General features: G+C 36.0%; 3 protein-coding genes across 6 annotated transcripts in view; 2 read left to right on the plus strand and 1 right to left on the minus strand.

Annotated features, from left to right (window-relative positions):
- Positions 1–16,529, plus strand: part of nme9 (NME/NM23 family member 9) — a 462,322-nt gene that overhangs the window by 206,277 nt on the left and 239,516 nt on the right. The window lies entirely within an intron of this gene.
- On the plus strand, positions 3–11,555 carry LOC110440054 (uncharacterized). Of its 4 annotated transcripts, none has more exons than XM_068223690.2 (14): positions 3–942; positions 1,028–1,084; positions 1,220–1,346; positions 2,706–2,795; positions 3,349–3,536; positions 4,706–4,739; positions 4,811–4,895; positions 5,656–5,791; positions 5,901–5,947; positions 8,674–8,861; positions 8,995–9,139; positions 9,739–9,780; positions 9,861–9,894; positions 11,144–11,555. In XM_068223690.2, exons 1-14 carry the CDS (start codon positions 894–896, stop codon positions 11,284–11,286), a joined length of 1,365 nt encoding a protein of 454 aa, XP_068079791.2. In that variant the 5' UTR covers positions 3–893; the 3' UTR covers positions 11,287–11,555. The 4 variants fall into 4 exon arrangements, with proteins under 4 accessions (XP_068079791.2, XP_068079792.2, XP_068079793.2 ...); XM_068223691.2 differs by having other exon boundaries at positions 9,864–9,894; XM_068223692.2 differs by having other exon boundaries at positions 4,823–4,895.
- pfkla (phosphofructokinase, liver a) overlaps positions 11,600–16,529 on the minus strand; it is a 50,282-nt gene continuing 45,352 nt past the window's right edge. The window contains exon 22 of the mRNA XM_693543.10: positions 11,600–16,302. Within this exon, the coding sequence (XP_698635.4) occupies positions 16,155–16,302 (148 nt within the window). The 3' untranslated portion in view covers positions 11,600–16,154. The remainder of the gene's footprint in view (positions 16,303–16,529) is intronic.

Consider the following 16,529-nt stretch of genomic DNA (forward strand, 5'->3'; position numbering starts at 1 on the left):
ACAAGCCCCGCCCACTAAATCTGGAAGGTCAGACCCGTCCAATAAGATGTCGGTATAATCAAAGTCCCTCCTCCTTTCATTTAAATCCACTACTACAGTATAATAAAGTGAATCTATTTGACAGCCGTACAATCAAAGATTGTTAGTCTTTACATAATAATAGTGAAATAATACCTCTGATAACACTTTAGTTTAAGTAACAATTGACACTACTGGTTTAATACATGTTTGCTAATACGTGTTAATACTTATAATGTACGATTCTTCGTCCCTAAAACCAACTATTCCTTATCTCTAAATCCAACTACAGGCTAACTAGATATTAATAAGCAGCTAATTGGTAGTTATTGAGCTAATAGGGTGAATTGTAGGCTATATTAAAATAAAAGTGTGACCCTACTTTTTTATATCATCATCATCATCATCATCATCATCATCATCATCATCAATATTTTATTAGTTTTTGGATGTTTTGGATTATAGTTAATAAAATAATATGCACATAAAATGTTATGTTTGAATAACATTGAACTTTGAATAAACTGTGCTTTTATTCGAGATATATATTCACATATATAATTTGGCTGATTACAGCCAACGAAATACTATTCTACAATGAGATGCAATTTAAAAATAATAATAATAAAAAATATGTTAGATATTAAATAAAACATGACGTAAGCTAAAACGTCGTCATCATGCAGAATCTCGGGCCATAACGGCTGCTTTAACGGACACGCTTGAGCTCCGTGTTAAAATCGGCTAAAAACGCACGATATTCGTATTTAAGTTTACATTTGTGGTGGATAACGTCTTAAAACCGGAAAATATACATATTTAGGACGTTCGTGTGTTATTTTCACGCCCTCTGTGTGTTTTAACAAGTTTTCAAAATGGAGGAGCAGACCGTAAATCAACTCGACAACATGTTGCTTCAGTTTGGTGATTAAATTGTTTAATTTTATTCATTCATCACATACTTCTACGTTTAACTTGATATTTAATGTATTCTGTTGTATATAAACAGGTATAGAGACTCGAGAGCTTGCTCAGAGGAAAGATGACCTTAAACAACAAATACAAAGTAAGTTTGTAAGCATATCTCGACAATATTGTCGACGATAATTATCGACAATAAAGTGTCCCCAAGAAATTTTCAACATGTAAGTTATAACCAACACATTAGTTTGCCATTATCATTTTTTCTGTTGTGTTTTAGTTTGTGAGTCCAACATTCAGGAGATGAAGGATTATATTAGCAAAACTCAAAAATCCATCAGCAAACTTGATGAGGACATCCAGCAAAAGCAAACCACAGTGAAGTTTATCAAAGAAAATACTAAAAAGTATGGCAAAAGTATATATTTTTTTATTCTCAAATGTCAAATTGAGCCTAATGTGAATTAGGAATGCTCATTGGTGACATATTGCTATATGAATAGGGCTACAATTACTAAAAACAGTGAAAAGTTCAAAAATTTATGGTTGGAGTGATTTTATAGGGAATTGTATTTTTTTTTTTTTGTTATAAACACATTAGAAACATGGATAGATACAATAGAGCAAAGCTACAAAATGAAATAAACAGTGATTTATGGCTGGAGAGTATACAGTAACAGGGTCCATTCATACGGTCTTGGAAAACCTGGAAAAAGTCATGGAATTTTAACATGGCATTTTTCAGGCCTGGAAAAGTTTTGGGAAAACAAAAAGGCCCACAAAGTTTTGAATAGGTAGTGGAAATTAGTTGAACTAATATCTGTAAACTTGAATATAGGTTAGTTGTCTTTACTTGTTTTCTGCCTTCGGCCAAAAACATGGTCTCACATCATGAATTCTGTGTTCATTCATTTTCCCTTGGCTCAGTCTCAATTTCAGAAGTGCCACAGTGGGAATGAATCAACATGTGTAAGCGTTATCTAAATAAATTGACATACAATAGATATATAAAATCATTTCTAACTAAATCGATTTTGTGTTTTATAATATGCTGTAATAAATTTGAATGTGTATTGGTTTTCTTATTATTTACAATGTATATATAGATATTACATGAAACATTAGATCATTCAATTTTACTTGAAAGTCCTGGAAAAATCATGACATTTTAGTTGTAAAAATGTGTATGAACCCTGGTATAATCAGCTAACAGTACAATCAAATGTAAAAAAAAACACTGTATAGTCCTTATCCTAGACATAAAGATAATAGTTAGGTGTTAAAGTTACAAAGATGATAATTTTTTTGCCTGAATGGCTTGAAATGCTTAGGCATAGGCCTTAAAAATTATATTGTGGGAAAACTTTGTAATCACTCCATATATCAGATGTGTTCAGAACTGCTTGGTCAACTATAGACCATTTCAATGTGGTCATGTCATCAACCCATGAACATTTCCTGCTTGTTATTAAACTGTTTCATAACTGTAACAAGAGGCAATTCAATCATAACTTCATGTTAAAACAGCTATCATAACATTATTTATCAATATGTGGATCTTTTTGGATTGTTGGAAGCTATAGAAATTACAAATGTAAAACAGGAAATGCAGTTGGGACCATTGTTATCGTTTACGTCTCTCAAAATGGTCTATAATACAGACTCAACATTGTACATCTCTCAATTGTGACTATTAAAATGCCAATTCTGAAATTATATATATATATTGTGCAGCCCTAATGTAAATACAAATATTATGATATCAGTCTACAGCGAACACAACATCTGCTGCTTCAGTATGAAAAGACACTTGAAGCGGAGCTGGAGAAGAGACAGGACAACTACAACCATGACATGTAGGTCCAGCTTTTAAGTCTGCATGAAAAAGCTGTAGTTCTTGGATAAACTTAAAGGGATAGTTCACCCAAAAATGAATTCAGTTTAATTCACTTGTTCAAAACCTTTTTGAGTTTCTTGTTGAACACAAAGGATAATTTGAAAAATGCAGATTCATTAACAGGAAAATATTATATATATATTTTTACAATGAAAGATGATGAGTTCCAGCCACCAGCATTATTCAAAATATCTTCGTTTGTGTTCAACAGAAAGAGACTCAGAAAGATTTTATAGTTAAAAGATTTTTGCTGCTTGTTTGATCTACTTAATTAAAGAGAGCTGAGTCAACACAAATCTTGAGTTTTTTGGGACAACTTAATTGTTAATGTTCAATCTACATAAATTTGCGAAAACAATTACCTTAACTAAATTGTTTTGTGTTGGGACAACATGAAGAAATTGTATGGAACCCAGCATTTGTTACAGTGTAACAGATGATGAGGAGTAAATGATGAGCCAATTAAAATTTTTGTGTGACTTATCCCTTTAAAATGCTTGTTTTTGTTTAAGGAAAATGTTTCAGGAGAGGATGGAGAGCTATAGGAATGTGTTCCTGCAGCATAAGGATCGATACTGTCAGAACCCACTGGCTCAAAATCTGCTGAAGGTTCAAGCAGAGAACGAGGAAATCGAGAGCAGAATCAGAGCAATAGAAGGACAAATAATGGAGAAAGAGACAGAACTGACAGCAGCGTTGGGTAATTCATCCAAACTTTCCAAATTCTTTTAAAAGGGATAGGTCACCTAAAAATGAAAACATACTCACTATTTACTCACACACAAGTGGTTTCAAAGATTTTTGAGTTTCTTTCTTCTGTTGAACAAAATATATTTTGAATGCTGAAAGCCTGTAACCATTGACTTTCATAGTAGAAAAAATAAATACTATGGAAATACAAAGTTACAGGTTTCTTCAAAATATTTTTTTGTGTTCAACAGAAGAAAGAAACTCATAAAGGTTTGAAACAAGTAAAGGTTTTGACAGAATTTTCATTTTTTGGGTAAACTGTCCCTTTAATATGTGCTCTTAAAGGGATAGTTCCTCTAAAATGTTCTGTCAATCTGTCATTATTTACATACCCTTTACTTGTTTCAAAGCTTTATGAGTTTTTTAAACCTGTTTGAGTTTCTTTCACCCGCTGAACACAAAAGCAGATATTATGAAGATAGCAGGAAACCGGTTTTTCATACTTTGGATGTCAATGACTACAAGCTTTCTTCAAAAGTTTCTTTTATTTAACATTAAAAAAGGTTTGGGACTACTTGAGGGAGAGTAAATAGTGCTTAAATTAAAACATTTTTAAGGGGTTTAAAATTGTATTAATATTTTTAATTTAATAAATATAATAAATTTAATACATTCAGTCATTCAATTTCTTTTTGGCTTAGTCCCTTCATTAATCTGCGGTCGTCACAGCGGAATGAACCGCCAACTTATCCAGCATATGTTTTACGCAGCAAATGCCGCATTCACCATCAGGAGGCGCTATAATCACTCTCGTAGGAGAATTTTGCTTTCACCATCCAAAATAAATAAAGTTATCCAACATGTGCGTCCGATAGCTCTGCCCCTTCCGGTACGTGAGCAAACCTGCGGTCGTTGAGTGCGTGAAGTGTCCATCATTACACACTTCATTTTACCGGCTGAATGAGTGCATCATCCGGGTAATTAAAGTGCACTTATTATTTTTTAGAGTTTTCAGTGTGAACACACTACTTAAACTATTTATACTACAAAATGGCGTAGAATAGTGCGTAAGTATACGATTTGGGAAGCAGCTTATTATTCAACCACAGATGAATGTACACAAATAATGTTCGAGTGAACTATTCCTTTGGCACAAATCATCTTCTTCTTTTGTGATAGGTAAGGATGAGCTGGTTCTTGAAGAAGCTGACAGGTACATTAACTTGTTTTTTTTTAAATCAGTTGTTAGTTTCATTCTTGTAATAAACACGATTTCTGAAGTAGCTATGAAAACAGGAAGTGCCAAGAAAATGATGGCCTACAAAATGAAAGTGATGAAATGGACCCTCAGCAAGACGCAGTAATGGAGGTACCTCTGCTGGTGTACTGTAGACTGAGGGTGTATTCACATTAGGCACGGTTGCCTTGAACCATGCTCAGGCACGATTGTCCCTTGTCCCCTCTCCCCGCAATCACATTGCAACTTTACCTTCTGAGCCTGAGCATGCTTACGTGATCAATGATGTGACTGTTCAGTTTAACAGAAAATAAGCTCTCTCGCTCCATACAATGGAGATTTCTTCAGTTATATTGTTTTGTATTATTTTTAGTCATTTGGGATGCAGTGACACACAGTCAAATATTTTGCTGAACAGATCCACAACTTTTAACCCTCATAAGTCATAATAAAAGTCCTCATGCTGCAGCTATTAGGAGGTTTGTTAAAGGTTCAGCTGAAGTGCAGCGTGGGGTTTGAGTCTTTAATAAACCATGACAGTTCATGTTCATTGAAAAGTAAAAATGATTAATAAATCCATATAAAACAGTCCCTTAAAGTCACACCGCATCTTCAGTTTTGCTCTAATGAGCGCTTTGGACTCACACTAAAAGTGTACCGCGTCAAAGCCCAACCGAACCACGCTCTGGCACACCTTCCAACCTGGCCAGGGCCGGACAACTGAACCGTGCTTGGGCCCGATTCGAAGCACTCACACTTGTGAAACAAACCAGGAAATGGGCGTCAAACGTGCCTGAGCACGGTTTAGATAGCCTAGTGTGAGTACACCCTGAAATTGTTTGGTTATCTTGAGAAATTAGAAAAAAGTGATTGTAAAATCTTTAACTTCTAGAGACCTGAGGAATGTGCAGATGAACACATGGAGGATGAAGATCAGTCTGTGGAAATTAAGGACAAAACAACAGAAAGTGAATCTCAAATGGACACAATTAGCCATGGCTTGTGGACCAAGAGAGAAATTGATGAAGGTAAACAGCAGAATGTATGAATATACTGGGATTATTGCAAAATAAACCTAAATAAAATGCTGACGAGACAAGACAGATGAGTCACAATCAAGCGTTTTTTTCTTTATAGATGACATGCATGAAGGCGATCAGGCATCAGAGGAAGTGAATGAACTGGTACAGTAAAGTACATTACAATTTAATGGTTTTGAAAGAAGTCTCTTTTGTGTACAAACGTTTTGTTTGGCTGCACAATATATTGTTTCAATTGAAAAGTGCGCACCCGCAATGTAGAATCAAGATTATAGTTAACCAGGAGCCACAGTTTATTGCGTTTGTGTTTTTAAGGCATGAGATTGTTTAAAGCATTCATGCACAAGAAATTATAATGTTTTTAACTTTAAGAAAGATGAAATGTATTTAAGTGTCCAAACTCAGTCCTGAAGGGCCGGTGTGCTGCAGATTTTAGCTCCAACTTGCTTTAACGCACCTGCAAGGATGTTTCTAGAAAGCCTAGTGAGAGCTTGATTAACTTGCCCTGGTGTGTCTGATTGGGGTTGGAGCTAAACTTTGCAGGACACCGACCCTCCCGGACTGAGTTTGGAAATGCCTGGTTTAAGCATATACATATGCACACAATGAAAACTACACTGTTATTTCACATTTGATTACTAAATTTGTGTACCTGAATCATGCTAGACTCCCAGAAAAAACAAACAAAAAAAACTTCTGTTGTTTTTTTTCATATAAATCTTTGATCTACTGCTTTTATCAGTATGCGCTCTACAAAATTATTGTAATCAATGTAAAATTATGGAAATTCTTTCCAATAAGAGCTATTCATTTTCCTTCGGCTTAGTCTCTGATTTATCAGCAGTTGCCACAGTGGAAAAAAAAGTCAACTATTCCAGGACATGTTTTACGCAACGCATGTCCTTCCAGCCGCAACCCAGTACCAGAAAACACCTATACACTCTTAGGGTGCTTTCACACCTACACTTTTGTTTCGGAACGTATCTCGTTTGGCCAGTTAGCGCGGTTCGATTGGCATATGTGAACAGGGCAATCGCGCTCTGTTCCGCGCCAAAGTAATCGCTCCGAGATCGCTTGAATGAGGTGGTCTCGGCTCGATTGAAACGAACCCTGGAGCGGTTCGATTGCAGTGAGAAAGCGATCCGATCCGAGCGCGGTTATATCACAGTGTTTTATGGATATGTAATAGGCTTACGGTTATATGAAGAGAGAATTATGAGTAGGGCGGGAAGTTTCGCGAGTCTCCGGATGCCTGCAAATGATTGATGATCTCCCGGTAATCTCGCGTCTCTCTCCCAGTCCTCAAATAGGCATTGTCGCGCACCCTTCTCACCCCTCCCCACCGCGTCTCTCCTCAGACACGTCACGCGCACGCACCCTGTCAATTACCACCAAACCACCACCTTTCCTGACAGCTGAGCGGGACGCTGCAAAATAAACCCTGACACTCTGACCAATGTAAGGAGAGTTTACTCGCACGTGACTTGTTTTAGCTCTTTTGGTCCGATTAGAAACTTTGCAGTGTGAAAGCGAACCGCTCCAAGAGCAAAGAGCAACAATGTAACAATTTTAATCTCTGTTTCGGAACAACTGAATCGATTCACAGGTGTGAAAGCACCCTTACATTCGCACACACACACTCATCTACTATGGCCGATTTGGTTTATTCAATTCACCTATAGCGCATGTGTTTGGAATATGGGAGAAACTGGAGCACCCGGAGAAAACCCACACCAACATAGGGAGAACATGCAAACTCCACACAGAAATGCCAACTGACCCCGCCAGAAATCGGACCAGTGTTCTTCTTTCTATGCAGCGACAGTGCTAACCACTGGGCCACCATGCCGCCCGCTGTTAATTTCATTCAGTGAAATTATTTCGCAGTATCTATCGCATAAAAATAAAATATGTCAGTTTTTTTTTTTGTGGAGCTCTAGTTTGGTGCACACATCCTTATATATTTGGTGTATAGACCCTGGACCACAAACGTGGCGTTTATTTTTAGAAAAAGCCAACAAAACATTGTATGAGTCAAACTGATGGATTTTGTTTGTATAAAATCATTAGAATATTAAGTAAAGATCGTGTTCCCTGATAGATATATCAAAACTTAATTTCTGATTATTTATTCATTCATTTAGTTTCCTTCAGCTTAAACCCTGATTTTAAGAGGTCGCCACAGTGGAATGAACCGCTAACTATTCTGGCATGCTTTACGCAGTGGATGCTCTTCCGGATGCAACCCAGTACTGGGAAACACCCAAAAGCACTAATTTACACACACACAGTCACACACTACGGCCAATTTAGTTTATTCAATTCCCCTATAGTGCATGTGTTTGAACTGTGGGGGAAACCGGAGCACTCGGACGAAATCCATGCAAACTTCACACATAAATGCCAACTGGCCCAGCTGGGACTCGAACCAGCGACCTTCATGCTGTGAGGCCACATCGCTAACCACTGAGTTACCGTGCCGCAATTTCTGATTAGCAATATGTATTGCTAAGAGCTTAATTTGAACAACTTTAAAGGCGATTTACTTATTATTTCACTTTTTTAACTTTCAGATAGCAGACTTTCAAATAATTGTAGACAAATATTGTTCTATCCCAAAAAACAATGCAACATTGTATCCCAGTAAACAATCCCATCAACGGACAGCTTAATTATTTAGATTTTAGATAATGTACAAATCTTTTTTTCAAAATGTTTCGAGGTCCAGGGTATGTGTTGGTGTGTGTGTGTATACATATATATTTTATTACAAATTGAATTAACTATTCCTATAGAATAAGAGACTTTTTTCTAAAGCATTTAAAAAATCCTATTGTTTGTACCACTTCTATCTGTTCGCATGATTGCAGGAGGGGAATGTGAATGTTTCATGTACTGCTGAGATCATGGTGGAAGCGTCAGAGGAAAAGGAGGAGGATCATTTGGACAGAAGCACAGCAGACGTTTATGAGGACTTAGAGAGTGATGGTGTCGTCTGTCCTCCTCCTTCACCTGCTAGAATACAAGCCACACCAACTACACCAACCTTCTCTTTAAAGTATGATCCAACCATTCACGGTTTACTATATACTGCAGACGGTTACTTTCATCAATGAATCAGTAGGAATATGCATTTAGAAAGAGAGTAAACGAACTTAAGTGAGATTGATTTCTGTGTGATCTATTTACAGCAACAGTCCCAATGCATCACCTGGACGTCAGGAGATCTCACACAGCAAGTCTCCAGCGTTCGTCTTCTCCATGAACTCTGGTCCAGGCACTCCTGCGTTCTCGAAGCTGGGCTGTGATTTCGATGTGGAATCAGCTGGAGAAGAGGTGAATCACTGATTCTACAAATCTGACACATGCAGTGGCGTAAAGCAACAAATTACACATACTGAAATGACTGCGAGTACTTGCTCTCAAAAATCACACTAGTTTAAAAGTAGTGTGAACTTTTTAGTTTAAAAGTATTGTACTTTTACGTAAAGGGGACCTATTATGCAAAAGTGAATTTTATAAGGTGTTTAAAGAGAGTTGTGTGGAATCAGTGTGAATACAGCCAGACACTAATGATAAAAATGCATTAATTGTATTTGTTATAATCACACTTGATAAAAGCCCCGCCCATTATTGACCATGTCTCCATCATTAGCATAAACAGCCCTGAACGAGAAGCAGCAGATTAATTTGACATCTTTCAAAATGGCTCATAATAGGTCCTCTTTAAGTAAACTTTTAGTGCTGTATTGGTACTTTTACTGTTATCAATCAAAGGCCTTTATTTGTCAGATTAGTAATGATTTGTCAAAAGTAATGATTTGTCATTACTTTTTCTTGCACTACATTAATAAGTAATATAATGGTAAAAGTAATGGTACTTTTACTCGAGTATGATTTTTCACTACCATCTTATTTGTGTATGCATGTTGTAGGCATCTCCATTTAACTTCACAAGCTCCTACTTCAACGACAAGGTACTGTATTTCTGCATGATGCTTGTGTTAAATGGCTTGTGTTTGATGTTTTTTAAAAGCTGACTTTGTGTTTCTGGTAGCAGAAGTCACCAGGATCTGCACCCAAGTTTACAGGTGAGATATGGTTCATGAGTGATATTTAACATCCACACCAGTTTAAAAGATGTACAATCTATATATTGTTTTGCACACCAAAAGCAAAGGAGAAAAATAAGACATTGCATTTAAAAGAATGAAAATGAAGCTTATTGAATATACATTTAGCACTAGTTTGGACTTTACGATTTAGCACTAGTGATAACTTTACGATAAGATTTAATTTGCTATTGATTACATGAACTAACAATAAAAATACTTTTATTCATTTAGTTAATATTATTTTCGACATTTACTAATACATTAAATAAAGCAACTCATAAAACATCTAAAATAACCAGAGTACAGTATGAAGTTGCCTTTTGGTTATTTACAAGCATTATTACTGTAACTTATAGAGGCTTTTAGAGAACTAATGTAGAACAAATAAATAAAAGTTAATTATGATGACTCACAATTCTGACTTTTTCTTAAAAATGCAACAAAAAAGTAAAAATTGTGAAACACCTGAGTAAACTAGTAGAGTGGAAGAAATAAGTATTGAACACGTCACCATTTTACTCAGAAAACATATTTCTAAAGGTGCCGTTGACTTGAAATTTTCACCTGGATGTTGGTAACAACCAAAAAAAAAATCCATATATGCAAAGAAAACAAATTAATTAGTTTACAAATGAAGTTACGTGTAATAAAATTAATTGACGCAGGCAAAAAGCATTGAACACATGAAGAAAGGCAGTGAAAGCCCAGACAGCAGATGAAATTTCTTAGTAGTTCTTCAGCAACCCTCTGCCCTTCATCAGTGTAAATGAATATCAGCTGCTTCAGTCCAACATCTACATCAGCAGGAGGATGAAGATGAAGCCAGGGTGAACATTGCAGTAAGACAGTGATCCAAAACACAGCCAAGGAAACTCTCAAATGCTTTCAGAGAAAGAAAATCAAGCTGTGGAAGGGCCCAGCCAATTACCTGACTCCAATTCAGTAGAAAATACAAAATAAAGTGTAAAATTCCACGTCAACAGCTCTAATAGACATATTATTCCCGTGGAAAAAACATGATGTGATCATTACTTATTTTTTCTGCTGTATCTTAATAACTTTAAATATGTAACTTTTATAAATGTTAACAAATCTCTCCATTAAACAGCACTTGGGAAACATTTGAGAAAGAGCTCAAATTTAAGAGGAGGGCTAATCATTTTGTCTTAATTGTAATAAAAGTCAATGGGCCATATTGTGTTACCAGACATTGTTTTTCTCTAAGGTTTCCTGTTTGATGAAGGCAGTTGTCAAGACGAGTTTTCCTTCTCGTTTGGGGCAGAAAGTCCTCGGCCGTGTGTGAACGCACCAGACACAGCAGGTCCGTCTGATTCCTCTCCATTCTTTTTCAGATTTGGAAAATTATAACTATATTAATCTCTTCATTATAATTCAGAAATGAGTTCAAATGTCTGTTAGGAAGTATGTCCTGTTACATGTAAGATTTCACATTAGTTCAGACGGGTTCAACTCAACATTCAGTATAACTAAAAAAACTAACATGTATACTTCAACTCTGAATATACGATTGCAGCAAAAATACATGCATTATACTTAACAGAATGTTGAATCCCCTGTATGCTCTTCTCATAAAATGTATTTGGTTCTACTTTACAAATATAACAATGTTGACTTTCCTTTTCTGGTCATTTCCCACCATTTAAAACAGAGCAAACATATATGATCTTTAAATATATTTTATTATATATTGTAGTATATTTATATAGATTTTTTATTAATTGACAGGACATTCAGGTGCATGATTACATTCATTATACATGTAGATTTTAATGGCTTACGTTTTTAGACACAAACACTGAGTTCTCAAGATGTCAACAAAACAACAGACTCATATGATGCGTCCCAAATCGCATACTTATGCACTATTCTACACCATTTTGTAGTATCAATAGTGTAAGTAGTGCATTTACACAGAAAACTCACACTAAAAAGTAAGTGCACTTTAAAAACCCGGATGATGCACTTATTCAACCGGTAAAATAAAGTGTGTTTGTTGGACACTTCATGCACTCAACGACCGCTGCTTTGCTCATGTAGTGGAAGGAGCGGAGCTATCGTGCACTGATGTTGGATTATTTTGGATTGTGAAAGCAGTATTCTCCTACGAGTGATTATAGCGCCTCCCTAAGGTGAATGCAGTTGTACTCATGCAGGTATTATTTGGTAGTTTGGTCATTTATTTCACTAATTTGGCAACCGTCAAAAGTCATCAGGGAAGTGGTTTGAATTTCCGCTTAGTAAAAAAAAAAAAGTTAGTGCTCGGTTTGAGATGACACTACATGCAAATACTATGCTATTGAGTGCGTAAGTGCATAAGTGTATAGTGTGCCATTTGGGACGCAGCTATAGTGGTTGTCGTATGTTGACAGTTAAAAGGCTCATATGCAACACTAATAAACATGCGAGTCATGTGGTCAGCTGGATAAACATGTTAAGACTAGTTTAAACAACTGCTGTCATCTATCTTCCTTTTTGGATTAAAGCTACACACGTCCATATTTTAAACCGCCTTAAAAAAGTAACTATATGATTAGTCTGAGCAGTTTATGGAACTGGCCACAGGTTATATTTCATCTGAAAATCAAGAGCAAAACTGTTTACAAAACCATGAAGCTATGACTAAATTTTGCATCATGACATTTTTTTCTCATTTCTGCCATGCCAAATATACTGTAAAGGGCTGTTCACATAGAGCATAGTAATGATAAAGATAATAACATTGTTTTAATAATCAATCTTAATGTAAAACAACAGCAGAGTTAATTAAATCATTGGAATCACTTTCAGACTATTTATTTCCTGCTAAAAAACTTAAACTCTAACAGCCAATCAGAATCCACTAATATATAAAGAGTTTGCGCAATTTAAAGCTATAGAGGACATCGTGGAGAAGCTCTGCTTGATGTTAAGCCCTCTTTTTAAAGATTATTTAAAGATAATTTTAAGATAATGACTATTTTAAAGGGGTGGTCCACTATGATATCATATGTTAAACTTTAGTTGATGTGTAATGTAGCTGTGTGAACATTAACAACATCTCTGAATGTAAGATGCTCTGAGTTTAATGCAAAAGGGAGACATTGGCCTTTAGAGAGGTAGCTTAACAAAGCCTACAGCTAACGAATTTGGGAACTACAAAAAACACATCTGGGTTAGTGAGATCACCATGAAGGGGCGTGGCCACAGGCACTGTAATGTTATAGCAGAGAAAGCTAAAATGGCGTCCAAACGCTGCTATTCCCACAGAACTTCTTCTGTTTCTGTAATTGGGCTTCCAAAGGACACGAAACAAAGAGAGAAAGTGCACAGTACAGTATTAACTATATTTCAGAGAATTATAATAAATATATATAGCTCTAACATTTGACAAAGGAGATCTCTTTAGTTCAGTGCTGGATTCGGCTAAAAACTCTTCAAAGAAGGAGTAGCTCCAACCATAAAAGCTGAAGCTGTTGATTGTGAGCCACAACCTGTAAGTGTTTTTATTTGTAAAGATCGATCTGTTACATTGCATCGTGTCTAGCGTTAACGGTATGTTGTAGCAAGGACGTAAACAAGGAATTAAACAACAGGAAGTGCTGTGTGGCACCGCTAACAATTTAGCTACAACTTTACATTTATCCGTCAAACCGATGTAAACAGCCACTTCAGCAGCGCTGCAGTGTCTCTCTATGCGACCGCTTTTCCTGCGTTCCACATCTTAAATAACGAACTCGCAGAAGACATAACTTTTTATAATACTTATGCTTATAACACAAATATATGTGAAAGACACTTGTCAGATTTTATTTTAGAAAGCAGGCGTGAGATTCAGCTGAGTCCTTTTCCTTTTGTGTCTAATTCAGACTCACACTGACACGGCTACTCTGACTGACAGTATTTACCCAGCAGAGGCAAAGCGTGTGCTAGAGGCCTAATGACCAATCAGAGCCTTTTGAGGGCAAGCTTTGGAGGAACTAGGAAATATGACAGTGGTTTTTCATGTTAGCTGAGTAGCTGTATGTAATCAAAAAGATTGATGAAAAAATAACATGGTTTTCTGCAAGTGAAGCATGAGCACACATCGCTTTGCATCTTATAAACACAACCAAGCCTTAAAAATACACTCTGGACCACCCCTAGTACATAATAGATAAAATAGTTACATAAAAACAATGCAAGCCAGGCTCGCAAATTGAAGTACGAAAATAAAAGTACCGTAGCTAACTAGAATACTTTTAGTATCTTTGTGTTTCTTTTCCTTTGAAAATGCTGAGGAAACATTTTTAGTGTTTTTAATTCACTACACTGACTGTGATCGCCAAATCCACTGTTTGATTAGATAGATTACACAAGCTGGATTCACTGGTCATGTGCTAGAAACACAGCACACTAAGGACATCTGCTGGTTACAAAGGGATAATGCAAAAAAAGAAGAGCATAAGCTAAAAAAGTAAACAGATTGATATCGTTTGCTGGTGTGGACACACACATATATCACTAGAGTTATAGTCCCTTTAGTGGATTATAAAAATGTCACAATGCAAAATGTATATATATATTAAACAATTACACAATAAGCTTTATTTACGTTAATGCATCGGTTTTCTTTAGACTAGACTCTCACATTGATATTCACTATAGCTCAATAGTGATATTTTCCGGAGTGTTAAATACTGGAGATGTAAAACATGCAGCACTAGAATCATCTATTGCTTCACACTTATCACAGATTGCATAGGCACAACATTGAACATAACTCAAGCTCACAATCACAAGTAGTACAAACATTAATCAGTCAAAATCTCCACTTTAACCTGCTTGTGATGCACTTCATCACATCAAACTATTCCAGCTGCTGGAATAAATATTTGCTATGATATAAAGATGTTGAGCTCTCTACTAATAGCAGCAGTTTATATGATTATCATAAAGAAAGACAGTGTCGGCACTGGAACGGACTGGTGTTGCATTGCACTATGAAAAATAGAGGAGTTTGCATGATTGCTTTGGCACAGCAAAATAACGCTGGTGATAGTTTACAATAAGGTTTCATTTGTTAACATTAGTTATTACACAGGATGACATCCTGAGGCATGTTATTTTCAGGATAACAACCTCTCAAAGTAATAACAGAGGGTTGACCGGGTACTACAAATCATCTTGACCAAATATATTCATATATTTATATATATATATATTAATATGTTTATGTGTCATACGGCTGTTTTGTGAATGTTTAATGCCATCTTGCAACTTAATATTAAGTAGTTTTAGTAAATTAGTGTAATCAGCATTTTGTTTCTGCAAGCTTTCTGTTTAATTAAAGCAGCTATAACATGATTACTCATTTTAAATCAAGTAGCCATGTAATAATCAGCATAATGTAGATCCAGCCGGTTGTTATCGCATAATAAAGGCCTTCAGTCAAATTCAACAGCTGCTGATAAATCTGTCAGGCTTTATTCTGTGAGAACACCAACCTGGATGTACATTATCCTTAAAATAAAAACCAACAACACTTCTCAAGTACTCACTAATCTTACCACACACTGTATGTTTCCATCGATGAGCTTTTATGGACAGTTTAATTTTAATATTCCATTAGAAATGCTGGAATTAAACACTAAAATGTGCATGAACACAAATGCACTGAATTAAGGCGGATAATTAATAAGAATAACTATGATGGAAAGATCCTTAATGCACAAACAGCATTTGGCACAGCTCAGATGCTACTTTAGTTGTTCTGCCAAAGTCTGTCAGTACATTGATTTGGTTAAATTACTCTCTCAATTCAGAAACATTAAGCATCTGAACACAATTAATGCATTTACTCAGGTTTATAGATGAGATCTTATTTTAAAGTGTGATCATAATGCTGCCATTGCTACAGCTGCTTATTAAAACAGGGAGATTGTACTTAGAAAACCAGAACCATCATGTGCTGCATTATCAAAAACATAAATTAAACTGACAGTCTTCTAATCAATACTCAATTATAAATGTTAACCAAGTAATATAAGAATAAGAGTATTGTTCATAGCTATCTAGATAATAACAGGAGTAATGTAAACCAGTGTAAACATGGTGCAAATGCAGAGGATGTGATCAGTTATAGGCACAGAGCTGGAGTTCACCCTCCTTTACTCACGAAAGGATGAGGTGTTTACCCGTTTAACGCTGGAGTGGCAGTGGTGTGTGTTGATTTCAGGATGGCAGTAGTAGTGTGTGTTTTAGAAGCCAGTGTCGATGCTGAGCGAGCGCCGGGTCACATGTTCGATTTCTCCCGTCACGTACTCATTGAAGGATGTCTGGTACTTTGCCAACATCTTTAGCATCAGACGCAGATTTAGCCACCACTGTGTCTTGGGCATCCGGTGTCTGCAAGACCAGAGAGACAGCTTATTATTAGTAGAACTTTACTTTTTTACTTTTTTAACACACACAGCTGGAAATCTTAAAGATTCTCCAAACAGAACAAAACTGGTGTTTCTCTAAAGGTTTATTGATTTTTCAGTTAACTGAAGTGAAAATGTAGAAAGAAAAGTTTAGTTTATTAGTTTTTTGCTGGTTGTCAAGACAGAATATAGTATAGAATATAAAGTCCT

Source organism: Danio rerio, chromosome 9 (assembly GCF_049306965.1).
Source record: "Danio rerio strain Tuebingen ecotype United States chromosome 9, GRCz12tu, whole genome shotgun sequence".
Taxonomy (NCBI): Eukaryota; Metazoa; Chordata; class Actinopteri; order Cypriniformes; family Danionidae; genus Danio; species Danio rerio.

Bases quoted from the DNA above. Each gene is read 5' to 3' on its own strand.
- LOC110440054 (XM_068223690.2), top strand. From the start codon at position 894: ATGGAGGAGCAGACCGTAAATCAACTCGACAACATGTTGCTTCAGTTT. The intron at 1,347-2,705 runs GTATGGCAAAAG...TTATGATATCAG, and splicing joins ATCAAAGAAAATACTAAAAA to TCTACAGCGAACACAACATC. The intron at 2,796-3,348 runs GTAGGTCCAGCT...TTTTTGTTTAAG, and splicing joins GACAACTACAACCATGACAT to GAAAATGTTTCAGGAGAGGA.